Genomic DNA, 24717 nt, shown 5'->3' on the forward strand with positions numbered 1-24717 from the left:
GAAAATATTATTAGGTAATTTGTTAAGTAACAAATTAGAGCACCTACCATCTGTTTAATGTTTAATTTATAGTAAGTGGTCTTGATATCTTTGTTTGTAGGATTATTCAACCATCATTCAGATGAAGCAATGGGCTCTTATCAACCACATCCATCTATTTAAGTACCTGTAGTTAATTTATTGTTTTCTATGACTTGAGTGACTATCTGTTAAATAGTATGCCCTTTTACGCACTATGAATCGATTCTTTCTAAAAGAGTTGAGGAAAAGACTTTGTTTCAAGTCCTTTTCATTAGGTTCGCCCCAGTATTTTTCACTTTTCGATGTGGATGCATTCATTGTTTGAGAAAAGCGATTGAGAGTGCATTGAGGGAATAAAGTCGATTAAAATGTGCCTCCAGTAATGCAGAGTGTACAAGTGTGTAATTGGATGGCATTTTTAGGGCAAACTGAAAGCAACTCTGCTCTACCACATAAACTCTGCCTGCTGAGGCTGGGAGTGACTCTGAAAACCAACCTGTTCTCTCCTCACTGCAGCAGCCTGCTATTGGCCTGGTGGATGCTGACAGCACTGATGTTTCTCTGTAGTGGAGGGGGGGGGGGGGGGCAGCCTCGCTCTATAAAAAGGCAAGGATCTGCAGCATCACTGAGCTGGTGCAGAGCAAAACGCCTGCTCATCCTCACTGATGGTGTGCAGAACAAGGGGGACATAAAAAAAACCTTCTGAAACTAAAAACATCCATATCCTTTTTCTTAAAAAACCAACAACCAAAAATTCATCATGAGCTACGATACCTTCTTCTCCTACCGCCGCCCGTGGGACAGCTACAGAGGCTCCCAATATACCACCAAAACCTCCATGTCTTCCTCCCTCTACTCCTCTCCTGGAGCTCCTCCGCCTGGGAAGAGGATCCTGAGGCTGGCCTCTTCTTCCCTGCCAGGCGCTTCTGAACGGATGGACCTGGCTCAGGCTAGCTCCCTCAACTCAGAGCTGCTGGGCCTGCGATCCCAGGAGAGGGAGCAGCTTGGGGACCTAAATGACCGCTTTGCCACCTACATCGACAAGGTGAGGCACCTCGAACAGCAGAACCGAGCCCTGCTGGCTGAGCTGGAGGCGCTGAGGCGGCGGACAGAATGACCCGTCCCGTCTGCAGACCCTCTATGAGGGGCAGGCACGGAGCTTGAGGGCCACGATAGACTCAGAGAACGGGGAGAAGATGCGGATGGAGGCGGAGAAAGACTACCTGCGCGACGTGTACGAGCAGATGAAGGAGCGCTTTGAGGAGGAGGCGAGGAGGCGCATGGATGCTGAGGAGGCCCTGCAGAGGGCCAAGGAGGACGCCAGCAGGGCCGTGCTTACCAACTGTGATGCCGAGGCCACTGTGGTCTCCCTGTGTGATGAGATAGTGTTCCTGAAGAAAGTGTTTGCAGAGGAGCAGGAGGAGCTGCAGGCCCAGCTGCAGGTGGCTAACATCAGGGTGGATCTGGAGGTGTCCCGGCCTGACCTCTCCACCGCCCTGCGGGACATCCGGGTTCAGTACGAGCGGCTGGCTAACAAGAACATGCAGGCGGCCGAGGACTGGTACAAGAGCAAGTTCGCCAGCGTGGCGGAGATGGCAAGCAAAAACAACGAGGCTGTGCACGCCATCCGGGAGGAGACCATGGAGTACCGGAGGCTGCTGCAGTCCCGCTCCTCTGAGATTGAATCTCTGCGTACCTTCATCGAATCCCTACATAAACAGCTGGAGGATCTGGAAGACACACAGACCAAGGAGGTGACAAAGTACCAGGTGAAACAGGATTCCTAATCTGCATGAATATCCACCAAACGGGAAGGTGCACTAATATGTGGTACCTGGTCAGGTATTCTGCACATTTGTGCTAAAGAAAGGCTTCAGAAGTGCTTTCAGATCTCTTAGCATCAAGGTTATATGCAGAGATAAGATAGAATATATAAATAGACTCAGAAAGATAGAGAACACTTCATGTGCAGAAAGTAGAGAAACATCAAAAGGAGCTATCCTTTTGCCCAAAGGTGTGAATTATTCTCTGCAGCAGCCTCATCTTCCCTGTACTCTAGAGCTCAGCAGGAGTTGAAGGCAGACTTGCAGCAGAGGTGAAAATCCGCAAGGTTACTGTCTGAACAAAAGGAAACATAGCTTCACAAGGAAAAAAGAGATCAAGGATTTTCAAAAACTGTAAATGTTAATTCAGTACAGGCACAGGCACAGGCACAGGCACACACACACACACACACACACACACACACACACACACACACACACACACACACACACACACACACACACACAGGCAAAAAGGTCATTGTGTCTGGCATCACTGACTGATATTTGATGATTAATGACTGTGTGTTTTTGCATTCATAGATGAGGATAAGTGAGCTGGAGCAGGACATCACTGATGCAAAGCAGGAGATGGTTCACTACCTGAGAGATTACCAGGACCTTCTCAATGTGAAGATGGCCCTTGACATCGAAATAGCTGCATACAGGTGAGTTAAAGACCTTGTTTGTTTTATTCATAATATTACTTGACTGCAACATTCTTATACGTTGTTGATATTTTCTATTACATTTCTGTTGAGACAATCGTGAACACAAACAAAAAAGAAGAAATGGGCAGCTTTTGCACGTAGATAGTTTGCCTGCATGAGGCCCGATTTTTATTGTGTAAATATGCAAACAAATAAAGTGTTTGTATTTGATTTTCAGGAAACTTCTTGAAGGGGAGGAGATTCGTCTGACTTACCCTTCCCTTCCCGCCCTAAACTAAATGTCACCAGCCTGGCATCCACCTGAATACTTCACCCCTCTTCCCTCCCTCATTGTTGTTGTGTTATCCCCTCCACCACCTTTGACCCCCCCAAAATACTCCTTCCATCCTTTACTCTTCCCAAAAACAAAAAAAATCGCAAACCAAAGCTCATCGTTCTCAAGAAAGATGCGCCCTTGTGCTAAACAAGAGGTCCAACAGAAGTCCCCCTTCTTCTACACACGTTCTGACATCGCACATCACGGAGATGGCAGACTGTAATAATGCAGAGTGGCTGCACTGCATAAGCTACATAAAGCTAAGTCGGGCAGCAGTAATGTTTTGGCTGAGTTCCTCTTTCTGTCTTACGCGTTAAGGTCCAAGCAGCAGAGTTATTATTTCACTCTTCCGCTGTGCAAACATTTGACCAATTGTTTGTGAAGGAGGTCCCTTTTATCTCTGGGTGCTTGGACTTTATTTGTGTTTGAACTGATGCAAGAAACCTGCAGCGTTATTAACCGGGAACTCTACCAATCCATCATGCACATTGTCCTGCAAACCTGGTTCTCTGTAGTCAGTGAACCTGTAACCTTAAATACATTTCTTTTCACTATATTAAAGACACATTTTGTTCTTTTCACAGTCGTCCTCTGCATTTACACTAATACTACTAGTTTGGTTGGTTTAAAACCAGAATATGTTTGGGTCTTTCTATTTGGCCAGTTATTTAAATTTCAAATTTAAATTAAAACTGTAATTTCTTGCATAGGTTCTGGACATGTAAATGTTGTGGAAGACTAATTGATACGTTTTTTTTCTTATATTCTCACAGCTTATCTGCATTAGATGTTATGTTCTGTGAGTTCATTCAAAGCTAAGCAATGAAACTGAAAGATAAGTGCAGGAGCTCCTTGTTGTTCGTCTGACAATGTTATGTCTAAATGGTGCTTTACATCTGTGAAACTAAAACTAATTCCGCACCATTACGCTCTATGTACTTGTGACAGCCGGCAACAAGCTGAATAAACATATAACTGACCTGCAAACCAGTTCACATCTCCTGTTTTTATTGATACTATAAAGGATGACAAGGATCGAAAAAGCTGAGAAGAAGAACTAATTGAATGTTTTGTCTCCCTCTTGTACAACAATATATGTGTTTTTAGTTTCACACCAATGAACAAATATCTACACAATCCAGGTCTATTCTTGATTGGTGAGGTATCTGAGTTTCACGGCTTTCCCTCAGAGATAGTGTATAACATTAGAAGAAGAGATAATTTACCCCTGCTTAAACTTCTGCTTACTTACAGCTCTCAATGTCACAATGTACGGCACACAGCAGCACTGCACCATTTCCCATCATTCCCTGCTGCTGGCACGCTGACTGCAGCTGTGATGTGTTGGCCTCGCCTCAGCAGGATCATCAGTCACCAGACTGACACCCGGCATCACACTGAACCCTAAAGAAACACACATAGAAAATTCACATTTATTTTTATTACATATTGTGAGTAAGTAAGTAGAAGTACGTGTCTAATTTTAAGAGTTGGTCTCTGCTGTTGTGAATCTTCAAATAAAAAAATCAGCTTTGTCATGCTTTCCACGAGTCTCCTCAAAAGCAATATTCTTTTTAGATACTTACTTTACATTGAGTGAAGCACTGTATTTAAAAAACAATTTTCAGCTACTTGAGTTTTTCCATGTTATGCTTCTTTATACTTATATATTTAAATAGACGTCAGAGGTATTTATTTAACTATTTAAGCAACTTCTACATTTCGTGTATGAAAGCTGCTTTACATAAAAAGTTTGCTATAATTATTATTATTAAGTTAAACATTTGAATACATATCCACATGTATTTAAGAAAACTTCACATTTTACTTGCACCATGGTCTCACTTGCACTATTGTATTTATTTTTATGTCATAAGTTTATTGTATGTTGCAGTGTTGAATGAGTCTGGGATTTAAGAGTTGATTCCTTAAAAACACGATGTGGCTATTGAGAACATTTGACAATATAGACTTTAAATGAAACTGGTTGCTAAAACAGCTGTTAAGCTAACATAACCTTTGTGCTAACTAGCTACCAAGCTTCGTTGCTAAGTACCTGTCACTATAACAAACGTAGCTACCAATTAGGCGTTACGTTAAGACGCCGGCGTACTAGGGTTATGGAGTACACAAACTAGTTTCCAGAAGCACATATCATTTTTCTGTAAAAGTCTCCTACCTACAGATGGCGGTAAAGTCTAGGCTACGTCTACACGTTAGCCGCGTTGCTAATTACTTCCTCCGGTCAGAGGACACCAACATGGCCGCCCCCTTCTGTCGATAACATTTCAATCTCAATGTTAACTTTCCTTTAACTAACTGTTACACGTTACCTCTAACAAACCGCACCTGAACGCACACGTTCCTCGCCGACATGTTCCAGGTTATCGGCGGGAGAAGCGTCCAGGCGGCTCGGGTCTTTGCACCGAGGAGTGCCGTGCTCGTGGAGGCTGTCCGGGGCAGAAAGTCCCGCACCGACCCGGTTGCTAAGTCAAAAGTGGGGCGAATCAAAGTGCCTTCCCCGGTTGATCCGGTGGAGATGGTGGTCCTGAAGGAGCGATATGGAGAGTACCAGATGATCATGAGGGCACTCCGGTACGTTAGTAACGGTTATTGGCTGACATATCATTGGCTTCAAATCAGTTGCCTTTATTAACTGACATTTTTCTGACCGTTACCTCACTAACGGTTATGGCTTTCTCCGGACGTTATCTGGTCAACTGGTGTTGTGCACATTTCGTATTTACTGCTCAAATTTGTATCCCCGACGAGCCCGAAATTGTTCCCTAAAGAAAGTCCAAAATATAACATTTGTTTCAACCTACATCTTTGTGGCCACATTTGCTTGCAGTTTGCCAAAATGTGTCTTTGACTTGATCAAATGATTGTCCTGCCAAAGCTGGTATTATACTTCAAGGAAATAAAAACACTTTATTGATATGTGTTGCTCTGTGTGTGTGTCAGTCTGGAGTTTAAGGAGGAGATGCTTCGGAAAAGGTACGAGGAGGACACAGGCTCTCTGGCAGAAGAGAGAGCGAGGCAGGAGGCGGAGGAGCATCGCATCCTCATGGACTTCAACCACCAGGAGAACCAACGCATGCTCAAACTCAGGTGAGAAGAAACTTACATGATGGAGAATAAAATACAACTTTAAAGATGCAATCAGCAACTTGTGGTTCTTGTTTCCATGTGTGTGATTTAATGTTGTGATCCTTTGTGTCTTTCCAGAGTTTTGAGGGTCCAGCAGGAAAAGGAGGAAGCTGATTGCAAGAAGTTGGAGGTTATCCTTCAGCGCGAACAAGAGCAGCAAGAAATTGTCAAAGAAAAAGAGAAAGAAATATTGAAGTTGCAGGTCAGTTGTCTGTGCCCCTCTTTGTTGGTTAAATGTTATTTATTTTGCTGTTTATGTCCTGTATTAGTATTCATCATAAGCATTTCCCCGGTTCCAACAAGCCAATGGGATTTCTCTACTGGATTTTGAATTACTACCGAAAATAAGACCAGTGGCCAGGATAATTTGATGCGTTGCCACTGTGAACGTGTGCCTACCCAACAAGCAGCAGCACAAGAAACATCAGTATTTCCAAACTATGACCTTTTTTACAATTTCCATCTCTTACAGGAGGATGCAAAGAACTTCATCACCATGGAAAACTTGGATCAGCGTATAGAAGAAGCTCTGGACAATCCAAAGAATTACAACTTTGCCATCGACAAACAGGGGAAAGTTGTTAAACAAACAGTGCTGCAGTGAAAGACTTGACCATCTGAGGGAATAAACAATTGCAGAGAAATATCTAACACCCTGGAAGCAGGTTGTCTTTAACTAAACACAGGAAAAGCATTCAGTGTGAGAAGATCATCGTACATGTGAAACTAAGAAACATCTAAGTGATTTCCTGCCTTTTGTTTTTGTTGTTATATTCTTCTTTTTCTGATCGTGTACCTTCACCTTTACATGTTGTTTTGATCATATCTGTCTTATCATGATATGTAATGTCTGTAAATTAAATACATTTTTTCTTGAGTTTCCACGAAAACAGCCTCTATCTTTTTTCAACAGAAACGGATCAACATTATGTATTTGCACTATTCTATTTATCAATTATTACAAAATAAATTTGCTTTGCTGTATTGGTGCATACTAAAACAATTGAAATGGAAAAGTAAGAGCAGATATTGAAAGTAAATATTATTAAAAATATTAAACAAACGTGTACAAGAAACATACATATTCAAATATATATAATACAATGAAAAATAACTGAGAAAAAAATATGTGCAGTTTATCTGAATTATAAATGGAGGAACAGTATTTTTCAAATACACATCGTGCTTTATTTCGATTATTTATTTTTGTATGCAATTACGTTTTTCCCATCTCAATTACATCCTGCTACTGCTCTTGCAGCTTCATGCCTTTGGGAGGCGCTGTGTGCAGTCTGCTGTCAGTGTTTACCTTAGTCTGTTGTGTTTACTGTCGGGTATTAACCTCTTACCACACCCCTTGCTAATTCTAAATCACACTAATCCTCTCTGCAGGACAGGTGTTGATCTGAGGAGAACCTGAAGCGACCTGCAGCAGCAACACAAACACAGACTCAAATAAACTTAGTGAAACAGCAGATAATAATCCTTATTTCAAAAGCTTCATCTACAGTTAGGGAGACTATTCACACATCTAAGATTTTTCTTTGGGTGTTTTAAGTACTCCATGATTTATTTAAAAATATGTAATCAAAACAAGTTCAGAAACATTTATTAAACGTATTTTCTAAAAAAACATTTTGTGGGGGGAAAAACCTACTTTTCAAAAAACCTGGTTCTTAGAACCATGATAGTGTTTCAACTGTCATGAGGTGTGGACATTGCAAACCAAAGTACAAAAAAAAAGCCAAAAGGTGTTGCAAACCGCAGGCCTAAACCCCAAGGAATGCCCGAGGATAAAAAGTGTCTGAGATGCAGCACAATTATTATCCTCTCCTCTTTATTCGGTGCAGCAGTTGTGATGCATCAGCTTACATTCAGACATTGTTGAGGGTAAGTGTAGTTCTTTTCTTTTTGCCCGGGAACATCCACATTCTGACCCTAAATGACTATTATTAATAATAATATAATACATTAAGACTAAAGCAGATGGAAAACAGACGACAATGCTAAATGTTCTTGAGCACCAATTTAAGCAATAAATACATTCAAAAAATAATGTAACTGGAGGCAGGTGTGTTAGTGTTTGTGATGGGAACAAGGCCGCTGGTATTATAGTTGCAAAATAGTTTAAATAGTACTTTATTTATTTGTTCTGCTAACTTATATAATATTTAGTCAAATATATCTTCATAAAAATGCTTCATTCATAACTCAGAACATTCACAACATTCATAATTCTCACATCATAAACATATAGCATTAGCTCACATTAAAAAACTTGAATATTCAAGTATAATATAAAAGGACATTCAGCGCAGAAAAATACTGTTGGCTTCTTCCATGAATCCGAATTATATGTGAGGAAATCCACTTTGTACCCTGGAAATAAAAGGTTTGTCTTTTGTTTTTAAACCTGTGAAGTGTGTTTTTATTCCCCAGCTCTGGATCTCATAGGTTGTGACGTTATTTTTGATTGATTGAAGGAATTTGGTTATTGAGCTGCCCGGGGTATTTCTCAAACCTCCTCTCTGCCTCCTCGCTGAATGCGTCACCTGTAGGGAGGAAGAAAACAACAACAATATGTGTTACCTTGAATAAAAACTACATACACACTCATAGACAAACAAGAACAAGTTCTGGGTACATTAAAGTTGTATCAACGACAGAAATATCAATAAAATAACAAACATTAATCAACATACGAGAGCCACATCCAGGATTGATTAATTTGGTCGTTTATTTTGACTGCTTACCAATGTGGCAGTTGTGGAGCCAGATTCGATGTCCGTCATATTTGCAGTTACATTTCATGCAGTTGTTGGTGAAGTCGCTCTCAGCCACTTCGTAATTTGGGTTAATCACAATCTGAAGAAGTGTAGTAACATAAAAAACATTTTGGTAACAGGAAAGACAATCACACAGATTAAAACACAACAGTGCGTTACACACAAACATGATTGTGGTATTTGCTTTGTGAACAGGATCACCTGCAGGATGTAGTTTCCAGGTCTAACGTCTGTGATGTCGATCCACTGGCAGTCGATGTCGTGACGGTACAAATCCCAACAGCCCACAGTGATGCCCTGATTCCCAAAGTTGGCGCACTCGTAGCGCTTAGAAACACCTGAGGGGCAAAATGATTAACTTAATCTTAAACTAAGATTCATCTTGAACTAAGACGTCTAAGGACACAGGGAGTCTTATGCTGTATAGGTTAAGGCACATTTGATAGTTTGAAATATTGTGCTGTTAACATAAAATGATATTTGTTTTGCTCAGACTCACCCTCCTGACAGTCTGTGTCCTCCAGACAGAAGCTGGCTTTGTGTCCCTCGGCCACTTTGGTACCGTTTCCGCTCAGCAGATCATAGTGGGTGAAAATATCCATGCTGTGGTAGTGGCTGTAAAATAAAGAGTCAATTTCAAAATTAGAAAAACTTAAATGTAAAATCAGTTCAAGTAGCATCTCCTTTGATAACATCAAAACAATTTTACTCCATGCCGTCCAAAAACCATTCTGTGTTTATACTTTTGAACTAGAGAATCAAATATCCCATGAAATCGGAGGTATTTTTGGATAAAAAAAGGTTAAGAGCGATAATGGGTGTGTATTCTAAGACATCTTTATAAATGAAGACAACCTTACCCATGACAGGCGTGCCAGACCCAGGAGTGTCTCCCAGCTTTGGGCTTAAAGTCAGCGCGGCCGATGTTGTGTATCTGCGAGGAGAAGCGCAGCAGGCGGCGGTGTCCGTACGGCCAGTCGGCCTGCGCTGCGGTCTTTGAGAGGCAGTCCTCCTCCGCAGCGCAGTACAGCATGTGCAGAGGACGGTCCTCGATGTAAACCGTCTGCTGGACCAGCGGCGCGTTCAGGACCAGATCAGAGGCCGCTGCACACAGGAGGAGAAGTACTCATATTATAATAGAGTACATCTACTCAGTATGCAGTATTTATCTGACTGTACAGAATTTACTTTTACATTCTGTTGTATCTTGTTTCTCTTATTCCTGCATATTATTTGCACCATTATGTATCTTGCACAATGCTATTCGTTCTGTGTCTTAAGTATAGTATGTTGCATTTTTAGTTTGAATCTTTAAACCTTGAATCAAGTATGATAATTAAATATGATATATTTTGCCTGTAGGTTTTGTCACTCACTGTCAGAGCAAATGACTCCCGCTGCGAACTTTGCCGCTGATTTCTGGCAACTGACTGTTTTGTGATGCTGACACTGACTCAGAGACATCTCGTTTCCTGTGCACTTCACTCCGCTCATTATCATCTCCGTCACATTGCTGCTGTCCCAGTACCAGGTCTCCTTAGATGGGGATACACAAACGAGCAAACAGAGGGAAACACAGTGCATCGATCAGGAAAGAGCCATTCAGAGAGTTCAGTAAGATGATGAAAACAGCAGATGTTCAGGACTGGTTTATGGCTGCAGGATGATGACAGTGCAACGCTGGGTTTATGATCACTAAAGGAGGAAAAGTTCTGCAGATATTGACATATTAAAATCTTCCTTATACCCAGCAGTAAAGGAAGTATTAAGAATAAACCCCACCTTCAACAAGTGCAACATTGAAGTGATTTTGATGGAAATATTTTTGTACTTTTTCTTAGGATTTTGGATGCAAAGCTTGTATTTAACCATTGTTAACCAACTGCAGGATTGCTGCATTGACTTTCGTGAGATCTACTTCTTTCACCACAGCATCTCATCCTGTAATGAGTACATTTGTTCCACTTCTCACAGAAGAACAAATCTCTTCACTCTTTGTTGGTCCTACTTACAGTGATGGCATGCATGGAGTATCCGAGCCCTAGCTGCCTGCACACCACCATGGCTTCCTTTGTGGTCCAGCCTGCGCTGCACACTGTGCCCCACTTGGAGCCCACCTGAACCTCCACCCGACCTTCATACGTGGTCCGGCCGCCCACTATCCGGATCTGCAGAAAGGCCCTACTGGGAGTCAGTGACGAGACACACTTCCTGTCCTGTCTCTGATCTGTCTGGGCTCAAGCTCACATCCTATACATTCCCCCAGCGGTGGAAAATGTTTATTGAAGCAGCAGTTTTGGTTAGATTTTCTAGGCGGGAGAGTGGTTTCCAGATGAGGTCACCACTTCAGCTCGAGGGTTGAGTAGCTTTGGGTTTGATTAGAAACTTCATGTGAGTCTGGTTTGAGACCACAACAGTATCGTGTTCTTCCATGTAGGAAGGGCAGCTTCTACCCCAATATGAAACTTATAATCTACTGTCAGACATTAAAGGGATAGTTCACCCACAAAATGATCATCTGTATATAAAGGACTCCCCCTGTGCTACATTGAAGTCTTGAAAAAAAACGTTATTTTTTATGGCAGGTCTCCATAGTGAATAAACAAATAGAAATGGAGAAGTCTTCCTAAAGTATAACATATTTTCTAAAGTACTTACTATTACTTACTATTTAAAACACTTACATTCAAGCAGTCTCACTCTTTTGTATAGCTGCTATTCATCCATGCAAGTTTTAAGCGTATTAAATAGTCAAGTTTTAGTGAAAATTGATTAATTTGTGGAGTAGTGACTATTTTCTGGGTGAATTATACCTTTAATATAAAACGTGTACATGTTCAAATATATTTCAAATATGTGAACCAAATTGAAGCATGACAGTTTGATGTGTTACCGGTTCTAATAACAGGTTTTAGTATGCTACACATATAAGAGAATATGTGACTGAACAGAAATACTTCATATATTTGAACACATGTGCAAAGCACTAACTGTATTCAGTTTGGTATATTTGCATATGTCAAATATAGCAAGAGGCAGCTGTGCTCTGCTGCAGGAGGTTTGCTTTAGTGCTGTTAGTAACCTACTTGCACGCCCTGATTAGCGTAGCCCAGGCCCAGCTGCCTGCAGGCCACCATGGCCTCCTTGGTGTTCCAGGTCTCTCCACAGATCAGACCCCAGCTCAGGGTCCCATTAGAGTCCAAGCTCAGCACCTCCACGCGGCCCTCGTAACGGGTCCGTCCTCCTGAGAGCCGGATCTGTGCGGGCCCGAGGGTTAGGGACCACAAAGCAGAGCATAGATACACAAGGGCCAGGCTGGATAAAAAGTCTACCTCTTGAAGTTTTGTTATTGTCAAAACTTAAAGGTAGCATGGTTTGAATGCATGTAACTCAAATAGAAAACTATCATTAAGATAAAGGGAAGAGTTTTGATTCCACTAGATCCAGCCTGAATGTGTATCTACAGGAAGCATGGAATAGAGTATGACCTGGTTAATACAAACTGCACAACCAGAAATACTCTGTGTTAAAAAGAAATCACTGCTGTCCCAAAAAGTACTTTGTGTTCATTCATTTCTAAACCATAAATAAAGTCTGAGCTGTGCTGGTTTCAGACTATGGAACTGGTTTAGAACATATTGAACAAAATGTCATGTTCTTTTTGTGAAAGCAGTGAGAAAGCATTGGTTGTGAGAAAAAGTTGAGATTTCTCTGCTCTGAATCTCACGTTAGGGAAAACCAAAAGGAATTTTAGAGCAAGAAAAAAACAAAGACAAGGAAATACAATAAACAGGTTTAAATAATCTATATCATTTCTTGTGCTGTCTAATGCAATACATGGTGTAGTAACAGTAGAAACCATTCGATCAGTTTTCTAACTTTTCCTCAAATTTCTAGCACAGTGTAAAGACGAATGTTGTAGTAAAGAGGTTCAGCTCTGACCGAGTGCTCCAGGCCCATGTAGGGCACGTTGCAGCGGACCGCAGCGTCCTCCACGTGCTGGCAGTCCTCCGATGTGATGTTTTTAAAGGGGCAGTTCCAGATGGATTTCTCCTGGCCGACACACTTCACCTCGTTCATGTAGATCGGACCCATTCCTGTGCAGAAAGACAGAAAGCAGCTTTAAAGTGAAAGATGTAGGTAGTTTGAAGTTTGAAGCAAAGCAATGGTTTAGACCCACTCTCTCCATTAAAAGTTCCTTTGGTAAAAAATACAAATAAGCTTTTTAAAACCTGACTTTCTGATATCAAATATGTGGATACCAAGATTGTACTGCTATCAGATGATGGTTATTTATAAAAATCAATGATATTAATTCATAGGAAATAGCTGTTTCAAAATAAAGTGAGCTTTAATGGGGAACAACTGGGAAATGTTTGCTGAGCATGCATGTTCTCCGTCAGACACACCCTGATTTATTCACCCTCCAAACCCTGTCCATCGCTGCACCATGAGCTGATTATATTATTAAATTTCCGTGAAAGGAATTCCTTCAGAGGTGACGTTTAGGAAAAGTTTCCCAGATTAATTCAACCAGGTGGTCTCTGAGCACAGAGAAGGTTAAAAGAGTCTCTTCCCCTAACTTCCTCTGTGGTAGAACTCCTGATGTACACACACGAAAGAAGACATCCCCCCCAGCGTTCCTGAGAAACGCCCTTCAAAAGACCGCTTGTTTCTCCTTTGGTGGAATCTCCGGGAAGTTTACATAAAAAAAACGACACATAACTCCATGATCTAAAGAGGAACACACACACCAAGAAACATATTTTAATACTTATCATAACACTTTTATTCAAATGTTATCCACATAAAAGGTTCCATAGCCTCTTTCATGTCTTTGTTTCTTTCCTTTCCTCATGCACAACATTCCTTTACTTAATAAAATAAGCTCAAAATGAGGAATCAGTTCAGGAATGTGCCCTCATTTTGAAGACAGACTGTTAGAGATGACCTGAGAGATAAGACAGACTTCAGATGGACAGCTGATGACTGACCTGCAGACAGTTTAACACTCGACCAAGGGATTTAATGCAAAGTACAGAATTGGCTTGGCTTGCGGAAATTGGCATCTCATCACAGTTACAGCACATCCCTTTAAATGATACTTCTCCTTTCTAATGATGCCGAAATCACATCACTGGATAAGTAAAACCTCAGTTAGTGGAGCTGAGAGGTTGGCTGAAATGGAAACGTGTCTATGAGTGCAGGGAAAACCTATGGACCTTTGTACAGGATGGAGCGCTGCCTCTTCATAAGGCGTGCCAAATCACACTTTGGTTGAATTTTCCAATGTTTTTTCAGCCTCTTCTCAAACACAGGTCGACCACTTCCTCTCTACTTTTCACTTGAATTCTGTCTGAAGCTATAAAGTCTTTAATTCCAACCATCAGTGAAAAGACACAATACCAGCAAGAAGTTTGAGTATACTATTTAGAGTGAATGCTGCATCAGAAGATCCGTTTTAATGTCATTTTAAGTAAGAGTTTAGAATTAGTCTTTAACTCAAACAGTGTTTTTCCTTACCTTGTCCCATGCGGGCTCCGGTGAGAGCCTCCTTGGCGCTGCCGAAGCCGAGCTCCCTGCAGACGACGCTGGCCGACTGCAGGTTCCAGCGATCGTCACACACGGTGCCCCACTCGTTGCCTTTAAGCACCTCCACCCGACCCTCACCCAGCTTGGCACCTCCCTTCAGCCTCACGTTGTTCTTGAAAACAAGCAGACATAAAAGTTAGACTGGCAAAAACCTAGCTGTACTTTCTTTCGGATTTTGGCCCATATTGTGGAGACAAGACAAATAAAATTGGAAAAGGGTCAACAGTTTAAATGAAATCAAAGCCTAAAGATATTCCTGGAATTGTGCATGCCGACTCACTGTCATGTCTTATTCGGACAAGTAACTAGTAACGGTACCACTTCTCTACGACAACAAGTCAAACATTTTCACTGTAAAAATGTAGCTTCTGTTATGTGAGAGACAACTTTACCGAAATTTTAGGCTTCTTTTTCAAGTTGTTTTGAATGAACAGCGGCCCCGGCATGCAGCTGACGACGGCCGGCATGCCGCCCTGGCAGAAGGATGTTGCATTGGGCTTGCTGAATTCCAAAGGACAGGCTGCCAGGTGGATCTCTGTTCCTACACACGCCACCGAGTGAACGTGGAAGTGATTCTTCTGACGCTCCAAATACAACCTGGAGAAAGCAGGGACAGGGACTGTGAAGGCTGAAAAAATGGGTGTCCCAAATCCACACCAAATTTGTAAAGTATGTACCATATACTTATCACTAAAGATCTATGAAGACAAATATCAATATCTCAATAAACTTTACAAAGACACACTCAAAAGAGTCATTTTTTCAGTTTTCTAACTCAGCTGTTTACCACCAATCAAAATGTATTACAATTTTGGTTCATCTCCATTTCTGCTTCCAACAAAAACAGATATAAAACAAAAAAAGATCCCACAAATAAATGAATGACTGAAAATGAAATGTACCTCCTGATCTACAAAGGAACAAAAGAAACATTTATGCTTGTTTATTATAAAATATGATAAAGTCCTTTACAGCCAGCTCATGTTACAGTACGTTATTATCATTGTCACAAAAATGACCGAAGATGCAGTCTGTAGTCACACTGGATACAGCCATTTATTATTTGGTTCTGAAACCAACCACAAGTTCAGGGCAGATGCTCGCACTGGATGTGTTGTATCTACACATTTTTGGGGGTAAATCCACCCGAGTTTAAATGACATTTGTTTGTGAGGCTTCGGGAAGTGTTGAGGTTTTTTCAGACAGTTTAATTTTACCAACCAAACTGATCCTAAGATTACCTTTTGCCAGGACTGCTCTGTTTAGTCTTAGAGTTAGCTTTAGCTTTGGGTGTCTGCCTGCAAGGTAAACACGGGTTAGACTGCACAGTTAGGAAGAGACACACGAGGCGACAAAGGGAAAAAACCATACTAACAGAAGGTTACACGATGCACAATTATGTTAATTGTAGTGACACTGTTCAAAAGGATGTGCCTCCTTGTACAAGACAGTCTTTAACATTATACTTTTAAATTGAATGTTATATTTGAAAGTCACACAGGTGACACATCCTTTTTTTTAAAATATGTAAATAAATACAAATTGGACAAATAATCAAATCAGAAATCTTAAATAAAACAGTTATTTTGACATTTTCATCAGGACAGACTCATATACACTGCATGGCCAAAAGTATGTGGACACTTTACTGCATGCTCCTGAATATTCAAAGGAATAGATCAGATGAGGTCAGTGAATTAAGTACAGTAGATGCAGAGGTAGATGTTTACAGGAATACCAGCAGGGAGCACAATAATGTATCCCTTTATGTTTTGCTTTTCTTCTGTGCTGTTTTTCCTGGAGGTGTGCCAACCCCCATCTACTGTAATACACCAACTGTTTATGTCACTGCAAGTAGAGCAAATGGTTTTGCTGTTTGGGTGTCCATATACCTTTGGCCATGTAGTGTATGACATGTAAAGCGTGATCATTAACATGGCGTGTGTTAGTAAGAAATAGGCTACCATGATTGTAGTTTTTCTATCGTTCCAATGTGAACCTCAAGTTACCACATTGATTTAGTTTGGTGCATGGCATTGCTTTTAGATTTTAGAGGGGGGTGTAATACTTAAAGCATGATATTAAATGGTAATATCATAAACAACAAACTATGTTAGTGTGTTATTCAACTTTTTCCAATACAGTTGTTAGAATAGAAGTGTTGTTTGTAGATATTAAGTGACTATTAAGTGATATAGAAATGATGAGAAAACTAGAAACGGTACTTTAAGCAAGATAACAAGAATCTATAAACCATTCACATGCTGCACATCAGAATGCTATGATATCCAAAAGAGAGGGCAACGAGCTACAAAGAGGCGCTAACTTGTTATTGTCTACGACCTACAGGAAACCCACTGTCTAAACTACAGTTTGCAGACGGTGGGTTTTCCGGTGACAGTGTACCTTCCACCGGCTGAAACATTAACCTTTGGCCTGGAGACCTTCTCAGCTGCTCGCTTTTTCAGACGTCTGCAACAGTGAGACATCCAAATTCATCACACGGAGGAGTGAGACTACATGCAAACACACACTTATACCAACAGTCTGCAGATATACACACACATACTGTCTCTGAGCTGCACACAAACATTTCTTGAAGGTAAAAAGCACTGGAGGGTCAGCGGTGAATAACATTTTTCACATTCCGAAAGTCTCCAGTATATCGTGTTACAGGCGTCAGGTCAACGAGGTATGATCACAATTACAGAGCTATTTCAACTATTCAGAACTATGGTGGCTGTCTTGAGTCTCAAGCCGCTACACCTCATTAATAAATACAGTATCTACGTGTTATTGGCTGGCACTCTACCTCATTGTATTTCATTAGACAAATCAACAGCTCTCCCGCTTTGAGCATTTTCAGCATAGATGTCGCTTTATCAAAATCTATTCAAACTCATGACAATCCTCCTTACTGTAACTCTGGTATTAGATGCATTTCATTAAAGTTGGTACTGGTTTCAGAATCAGAATACTTCTTTAAATGCAGTCGGAAATTGGGTATAGTTTAAGTCCTTTCTTCCTGCGCAGTCTTAGTTTTATTTTTGTTATCGATGAATCTTCAACACAAGCCAAAGCTAGTGAGCTATTAGTAGTAGGTCTCGTGCTTAGACCTATTCTGTTCACTATAAATACATACAGTACATACGCTTTGTAAACAATATGAGAAATTACTTCATAAACTTTCATTTTTATGCAGATGACTCCCAATTATATCTATTGATCAAGCCAGATCAAACCAAGCAAATAACTGAACTTTAAGCATGCCTTAAGGACGTAAAATGTAAACCTCGATTGGACTTCAAAACAATTGTGAAAAGTTGGATTTCTAACTTCAGCCCCTGTTAGACTAACACAATATAACCTAAAAGGACTAAATAAGGACAGACAACACAGGACAACCTGACTGTTGGTTAATGTATATTGGCTTCTTTCCAGTCGTTGTTGCCTGTTCATTATGTGACCTCCCTCCCAGACCCCGGATCATTCCCCTGAGCCTCAGCCTTCACACACGATTGAGAGAAAACACACATTTCCCCTCAGACTACTGTGAACCATCTGAATAAAACTGCTTCAGCTGGAGCGCAGCCAGGAATGTGTGCAGTCATACTGGAAGAACAAACTGGGTAAAAAAAAATGGAGGTCTGCGAGTGCACCAAGAAATCACCGGTTTGTTCAATCTAGATTCCATATAGTTATAATTTGAAAAGAAAACAGTGTGAACCGTGTTGTATCCTGAACATTCATCTTTGGTTTCTGCCCAATTGTGCAATATTACACATAACATGTTTATTAATTTATGTACAATTTGAATAGACTTTCAGACTTTTTATATTGGTTTCCATATTCATTGTAGACTATAGTGCTTCATAACCCTGTATTCAGGGCAACCACTTACAATTATTTTGCAAACTGCAAACATTTTGAAACAATCAAAAAAGTTGTCAGATTTGATTTGCTTTTAATATAATCAGAAGATGAATAACTACAATTGTATATGAATGGTAATATTAACTAGTATATTATAATGTTTATCAATGAAATGAAACGAATGATGGTGCAAAAATGATCAATCCCTTATTTATAATAAAGTTTGTTGCCTATTAATGGTCTTATCTATCACCGCCAAACAAAGCCCTGCAGATTTGAAACACACTTTGGCTTTTACTTTCCATCTCTGCAGGCAGGCTATTTCACTTCCTGTTCAAGTGATAAAACAAACCAAGAACATGAAAGATGTGACCTGACCGAGACCCGAAAGTGTTTATTTGTTTTGTATATCCAGAGGCAAAACATCCTCAGAAGGAAGAGAACAATCATCACGTGCTTTGCTGTTCAGCTGCAGTTCTGGCAGATGGTAGAGAAAGTTCCAGTAAACAGTAGTTCCTATAATGTCCACTCTTTAGGGAACAACGTCTGAGATCCTACTTGTGGTTCGGTTAAATTGTTGCCACTTTGCTTTACAGAATAAAACCACGGGAATGTCAAACAGGCTGGTGCAATCATCCTGAGTGAAGGAGAAAGTTACATCCTCAGAGCAAAGTGGCCTAATTTCTCTCTGCTGGTTCGATGGTTACAAAGAAAGATCTAATAGTTAAATGCACGCAGGGACATTAACTATTAGATGGCCTCTTTGTTTGAGATGAAGTAGTTACACATGTTGGGATATGCACACCTGACTCTAACCTCGAGGAAGATTTAGACTTCTTTATTGTCTCCTAGATTTGCATAAAATGGGAACTTGTTTTGGGCAGTGGCATACAAGACTAAATGCACATGACCATTATGCATATTAACCCCTTATATCCTTTTTTTAAATATGAGGTCATCACCAGCAGCAAGCCAGCTTAGCTCTGCATAAAGACTGGAAACGGAGTAAAGTAGGAAGCACCTACCATGATAACCAGCTTGATAGATGGGTTATAGGTGTTTCTTATCTTAATGGTAAACTAACAAGCTGCTAGCTCTAATTTCAGATTTACTGTAAAGACACAAGCGTTGTACAAATCTTATTTAACTTAGCAAGAAACCAAGTAAGTGTGTTTCCAAAATATCAAATTATACCTTTAAGTTACTACGTAGATGAGCAACAGTCTATTTCCACTAAATGGGGAAACATAGATCTATCTTTTAACCAATTTTTAACAACTAAACGTCAAACCCTACTTGCTGTCTGCATAAAAAGTCACAGCTTTGACCCCATGAACCAAAATCAGATATTATTGGTTGAAGTCGAGCCATTATCTTACTTGTAAAAGGCCTTGTTGACTTTCCTCTCATGCGGGAATCCCAACATGCCGCAGACCACGTGGGTGTTTTTGATCGTCCATCCCAGGTCACAGATCTGTGCCCAGCCGTCTTTATATTTCACCTCCACCACGCCCTCCGCGATGGGCATCTTCTTCCTGGCGGTGGCGACTACAGGCCGCAGCCGCACCTCCTCTATCTTGTTATTATCCACCTGAGCCTGTTTGGAGAAAATCAGTGGAGACCAATCAGGTGTTTTTATATAATGAAATAATTCCAGATTCAAATTTGCTTCCAAATCCAATCAGGTAGTTTCTCTAAAAAAGGAAACTGATGCTTGATAGCTAAATGAGGTAAGGATGCTTAGTTTGCAGGAACAGGATTGTCCTTACTGGATCATAAAGTCCATACTGACACATCCATGCACACAGACAGAAGCAGGTCTCTACAGGACTCTTAAATGAGAGGAACAGACTAAACAGTGGGCACAAAACAATTCTCGGTCCAAACAGCTCATAAGTGGTAAACGTGACTATCTCTAGCTTCAGCTTTGCAATGAGTCACTTCCGCTGTGGTCTATTTGGAAAAAAAACCTGGCTTGTGGTAACCAATTAAAGTCTGGATGCCACATTTGACTGTGCCTGCAACTGGCAGAACAGAGTGAGAGCGGTTCTGCATCTGAAAGCCCGCCCACTTAACTCTTATGAAACTTTTTTTCATAAGACCCTTCTATGTAACAGAGACACATTATGCACTCCTTCAAGCTGTTTCCAGGAGTCTGAGAAGGCAAGTCCCCGGGCTAACCTTGTTCACCTTGGACAAGTCGGTCATATTCATGGAGTTTTAAAACTTAATGATGGAACTATGCTGCTTCAAGACACCAGCAAACTCCTCCTTTATCAATGTTTTCATTGAGAGCTAAAAATTACATTTTGTGCGTTTACCAGGCTCAGACACATTGTAAAGAGCAGAGTTAATCAACACCATGTGTGTGGCAGCTACAAGTCGCAATTTAATATCGTTTATGTTTGTTAGATTTGACAGGATATGAGCGGTGGGAGAGTAATTTATAAGCCTGTATGATGAGCATCAATTTTAACGCATCAATAAGGCTTGTGGTCACAAAATGTATATTTTTGTCTTAAAGACAACAATAAACAAGACACACCATAACAAAATAATGCATTTCAACCAAGTATACCACAGAAACAGTTTTGCAACAGAATTCCGAAACATTTAAAACAACTTACATCAATAACATTTGATTCCACAAAGCCGGGGATCCTCTCGTCTTTGCACACCACTCCAGCGTCCTCATCGTGAGTGCAGTCACTGTTGCCCCAGCCTCGAGACTTGCAGGAGTCAATAGTCTTCTCACCCCCGTTGCACAGCACGTTGTCCAGCCAGATTCTCCCTGGACAGGCAGCAGACTGTCAGTGTGGCTGCAGCACACTCCCAGGCCAGCGGAAAGTAATCATTCCAGGCCTGAAAGTGACACTTGGTTGCTTGATATTCTGGTTCTTTGGGAACTCATGGCATAAAGTTCTTCACAGTAAAACATTACTAACACAAAATTCTATGACTGGATCATCTTAATGTCCTCTGTGTATATCTAAACCTGTCATTTTGAACACCAAATACCCATATGACAGAGCACACAGTGTATCAAGTTAGAATCAGGATATCAGGAAGTGTCTGAGGTCACTCTTACCTTGGCCTTTGCCATATTTGGCGCTGTGGGTCCATCCTGTGGCTTCCACAAAGCCCAGTTGGCGACAGAGCACATTGGCGTTGGCTATCGAGAAGTCGTCATCACAGATGGTTCCCCACTCTCCCTTGTAAAAAAGCTCCACCCGACCCTCGTTGTGTTTCCTGGGGTATCCAGACAGTCTAACCCTTAGCCGTTCGGTCTGCGGGGATGGAGACGGTGTGGGGGTCCCCGTGGGGGTTCGCGTGGCTGTGTTTGATGGTGTGGTTTGGGCAAAACAGCAAGGTAACCACAACCCAAACAGAAGGGAGAAAGCTAACTTTTCCCTGCGCCTTGTCTTCTCCATTGTTACAACTGCATGTGAAGAAAAGGGAAAGTCAACATATTTAAAACGTACTGTTCAACCTGGAGAGATCTGCATTTTGGAAGACTTATAAGTACAGTTTTGTGCTATAATCATACCAGATTGGAAACAGCCCAAGTTCTAATCTAGTTGAACTTCAAATGAACCCCAAATACACCTTTTAGTCCAAAATCTGGTCCGCCCTGGTGCCCCCTAAATGATACTCTGAAAGTGTTTTTGGAGCCAAAAATACACTGAGTCGATGGTAAGTCAGATTGATGATACAGTTGCTCCGGCTGTTTGATTCAAACCATCTGGTTGTTGTGAGTCAGATATGAGGGAGAATAACAGGGAAGAAAAAATGCGTAAGCACAAAGGTTAAATGAACGTTTATATTTATGATATTAAACAGCTGCACTTTGACTGGAAACATTCCTCTTTTAGCAGCTTTTGCATCGTTGTGTAAGTTTGAGCAGACAATACAATCCTTTAGGACATCTCCCTGTTGGTTAATAGTCATTCATATTTTCTGATACAACAAGCCACTTTTTTCCCACAAAATGTTCACCCTTCTCTCTCAAACTTTCCTGTACAGCTATGTTTGTGAATGCTAACATAAGACTGCTATTGATACCCTGACAGCTACACTTCTTCCTAACTTTTAGCAAGTGGGGGGGTTGTTCCTTTAGAGACACACATACAGTAGTGTGGTGTGTTTGTACAGAAACCACAAACTTAAGGTGCCCTTTCCAAAACATGTCTGAGACTGACTGCGCAGTCTGAGACCAATTTCACAGAGTATGGAGCGACACACGCGTTCACACTAAGTTTTAGTCTGCAGGGGCCTTTAAAGGCTGAGCCACAATGTCTGAACTGAAGCCATGTTTGTCGTGCCACATTTTGGGGGGGGGGGTATTCTGTATTTTTAAAGCTGGGTTGGTAATCCTTAAAATATACGAAGGGTATGGTGATTTTGAAACCACAGCTGAGTTTGGCCAACCCTTTCCCAATGAAAGAAGGTAGCAGCACAAGCTCATATAGTTAAATTAGACAGAAAAAAGTTGTTAAGTTTGCAATGCTGACAGCCTGTCTTCCAAGCTACACCACCAAACTCATCATAATGAACATAAACACCAATAATTTCATGTTTTCATTTACAACATTTCAGTATTGCTTTTGCAGCCTTTGTTACAGGGACCTACATGACATTAGGCAACCCAGTATCTGATTTTATTGTGCTTATGCATTAGTCCAACCAACACACACACGCACGCACACACGCACGCACACACACACACACACTTTGAAGCAGGGACTCTCCATACCAATGTGCTCATGGATCAGGTTTTGTGAAAGGCTCAAATCAACCAGCAGCAGCAGTCCTCCGGCTTACACTTCGGTCATCACAAGTCTTTTAACGAGACACTGAAAGCACACATTCCCACCTAAACAAACATATAACTTTTGTCAAACTACGAGTAAAGGCTTCCTTGATGAAAAAGAAATGATTTAACTGCCTTGTCACAGCATGTATTTGACCTCATAGGAACTGTATATGAAAAAGGACATAGGCAGGATGAGCCACAACAACAGGAATACGATGGATGATGCAAGAAACGTAATTATAGATCAGGGAAAAGACACTATAAAGAAGGAAAAACATTTCCTAGAAAGAGAAAGTGCAATGCTTAGGTTTTTTTCTGACCCACCTTACTGTTTTGTTAAAGTCCACCTCCAAAACTGTAACACTGTGATGTAAACACAAACATTAAACTGTACCACTTTATAATAATAGGGCAATCCTTTCTGATTGTTAAAGAATCAGAAAAACCCAACCACGGCCCCCATATCACCACTTTTTTTCTGGAAGCAGCTGCTACAGAGCATCCAGGCCAAAACCCATGCATTGTGAGTAGTTAATTTTCTATTGTAACTAAACACATTTACCCCTAATGATAGATGATCATTAAAAGCTATCCACCAAACAAGATATCTGGCAGCAGGAATTCTATCTAAACACGTCAGACTATTTTTCAACATTTGGCTTTGGAACACATTTAGTTTCCTGTTGCAACATTCCTCACATTTTTCTTCAATATTCAGCTTCCTAAAAGGGAAGACTTTTTTCACTAATAACTAGCACATACTGTAAATACAATATATCAGTAAATGTACCTTGTTATTTTTCTACTATAGAAACACAACAAGATGCGTTTGCAAAGAATGTAAGTTTTGCAGGAAAATCACCGTTCTCTTCATTTCAAACTACAACTCAAAACCTGCCTTACTTACGTTTCCAGTATGTGGAGGTTATAACGGTTCCAGTGGAAAAGGAGGGGGAGCTTGGTCTGAAATCCTTCTGATCCCGAGGTTCCTAAAAGGTGAATAAATATGCCAGAATTTGAGCTAATTCATCTCCTCCATCAAACACGAGTCCAATTTGCGGGGCAGTGGTCCACCAAGCAGCCAATTACTCATACCAGCGTTAGTTACTGTCTGTAAATTGCCAGCTGTGCAGCCCTCACTGAGGAGGAGGAGGAGGAGGAGGAGGAGGAGGAGGAGGAGAGGAAGAGGAGGATGCAAGACCGAAGTGGGCTGGATTTATTCCCTGGAAAGACACTAAACTCTTTCATGAATGGTTCTGTAACAGGCGGTCGTCTCTTGCATAAAGAGACGTGCATTTCACTTATTTCATACGCAGACTACGTGCCTGACAAAGCGCAGATTTACAACCGGGAAAAGCTGGAAATAGCGTCTTGGAAAGAAAAATATTGAAAGCAAAATCCATTAAATATCCTTACATTGGCCAGCAGTTTATGGTGATATAATAGGACATGTTTATGGCTTCGTGCTCAAGTTGAAATGGTAATTTATGGCCACATGATGTTAATACAAACAAGTTGTGGAAATCTCTTAAAATATACCTAAAAAACAAAACTCAGTTTGCCCCAATGAACACAAAGTTAAATAATAAGACCCACTGGAAGAAACACATCTCGAAACATCCGTCTCCGACACTTGTCGCTTGTAGCCGTTAACGGTCGAAAGCTAGCAAGC

At 41.0% G+C, this 24717-nt stretch overlaps 3 protein-coding genes across 7 annotated transcripts; 2 read left to right on the forward strand and 1 right to left on the reverse strand.

Moving 5' to 3' along the window:
• Positions 1-639: 639 nt before the first annotated feature.
• LOC134880973 (neurofilament light polypeptide-like) lies at positions 640-3821 on the forward strand. Its single transcript, XM_063908044.1, is given in 4 exon segments — positions 640-1129; positions 1131-1790; positions 2388-2512; positions 2733-3821. Coding segments are annotated over 4 exon segments (1194 nt in total). The 5' UTR covers positions 640-781; the 3' UTR covers positions 2794-3821.
• A 1219-nt stretch (positions 3822-5040) lies between these two features.
• On the forward strand, positions 5041-6871 carry mrps26 (mitochondrial ribosomal protein S26). The gene is made up of 4 exons (XM_063908211.1): positions 5041-5426; positions 5796-5942; positions 6060-6183; positions 6454-6871. The coding sequence occupies exons 1-4, from the start codon at positions 5206-5208 to the stop codon at positions 6583-6585; spliced, it is 624 nt and encodes a 207-aa protein (XP_063764281.1). The 5' UTR covers positions 5041-5205; the 3' UTR covers positions 6586-6871.
• A 930-nt stretch (positions 6872-7801) lies between these two features.
• loxl3b (lysyl oxidase-like 3b) lies at positions 7802-24192 on the reverse strand. Of its 5 annotated transcripts, none has more exons than XM_063909515.1 (17): positions 23953-24180; positions 22986-23105; positions 21321-21671; positions 20860-21023; positions 19612-19829; positions 16766-16831; positions 15601-15657; positions 14752-14956; positions 14291-14471; positions 12710-12864; positions 11854-12024; positions 10144-10303; positions 9628-9871; positions 9267-9382; positions 8969-9105; positions 8735-8846; positions 7802-8533 (listed from the first exon to the last, which is right to left on the reverse strand). In XM_063909515.1, the coding sequence occupies exons 3-17, from the start codon at positions 21661-21663 to the stop codon at positions 8445-8447; spliced, it is 2418 nt and encodes an 805-aa protein (XP_063765585.1). In that variant the 5' UTR covers positions 21664-21671; positions 22986-23105; positions 23953-24180; the 3' UTR covers positions 7802-8444. The 5 variants fall into 5 exon arrangements, with proteins under 5 accessions (XP_063765585.1, XP_063765584.1, XP_063765586.1 ...); XM_063909514.1 differs by lacking the exon at positions 22986-23105 and having other exon boundaries at positions 23953-24034; positions 24141-24174; XM_063909516.1 differs by lacking the exons at positions 11854-12024; positions 22986-23105 and adding an exon at positions 10780-10935 and having other exon boundaries at positions 23953-24192.
• Between the last annotated feature and the right edge of the window lie 525 nt (positions 24193-24717).

Source organism: Eleginops maclovinus, chromosome 19 (genome assembly GCF_036324505.1).
Source record: "Eleginops maclovinus isolate JMC-PN-2008 ecotype Puerto Natales chromosome 19, JC_Emac_rtc_rv5, whole genome shotgun sequence".
In the NCBI taxonomy this organism is placed as follows: domain Eukaryota; kingdom Metazoa; phylum Chordata; class Actinopteri; order Perciformes; family Eleginopidae; genus Eleginops; species Eleginops maclovinus.

Bases quoted from the DNA above. Each gene is read 5' to 3' on its own strand.
- mrps26 (XM_063908211.1), top strand. From the start codon at position 5,206: ATGTTCCAGGTTATCGGCGGGAGAAGCGTCCAGGCGGCTCGGGTCTTT. The intron at 5,943-6,059 runs GTGAGAAGAAAC...GTGTCTTTCCAG, and splicing joins CAACGCATGCTCAAACTCAG to AGTTTTGAGGGTCCAGCAGG. The intron at 6,184-6,453 runs GTCAGTTGTCTG...CATCTCTTACAG, and splicing joins AAGAAATATTGAAGTTGCAG to GAGGATGCAAAGAACTTCAT.
- loxl3b (XM_063909513.1), bottom strand. From the start codon at position 21,663: ATGGAGAAGACAAGGCGCAGGGAAAAGTTAGCTTTCTCCCTTCTGTTT. The intron at 12,865-14,290 runs GTAAGGAAAAAC...CTTTCTGCACAG, and splicing joins CGGAGCCCGCATGGGACAAG to GAATGGGTCCGATCTACATG. The intron at 9,106-9,266 runs GTGAGTCTGAGC...TTTGCCCCTCAG, and splicing joins GGACACAGACTGTCAGGAGG to GTGTTTCTAAGCGCTACGAG.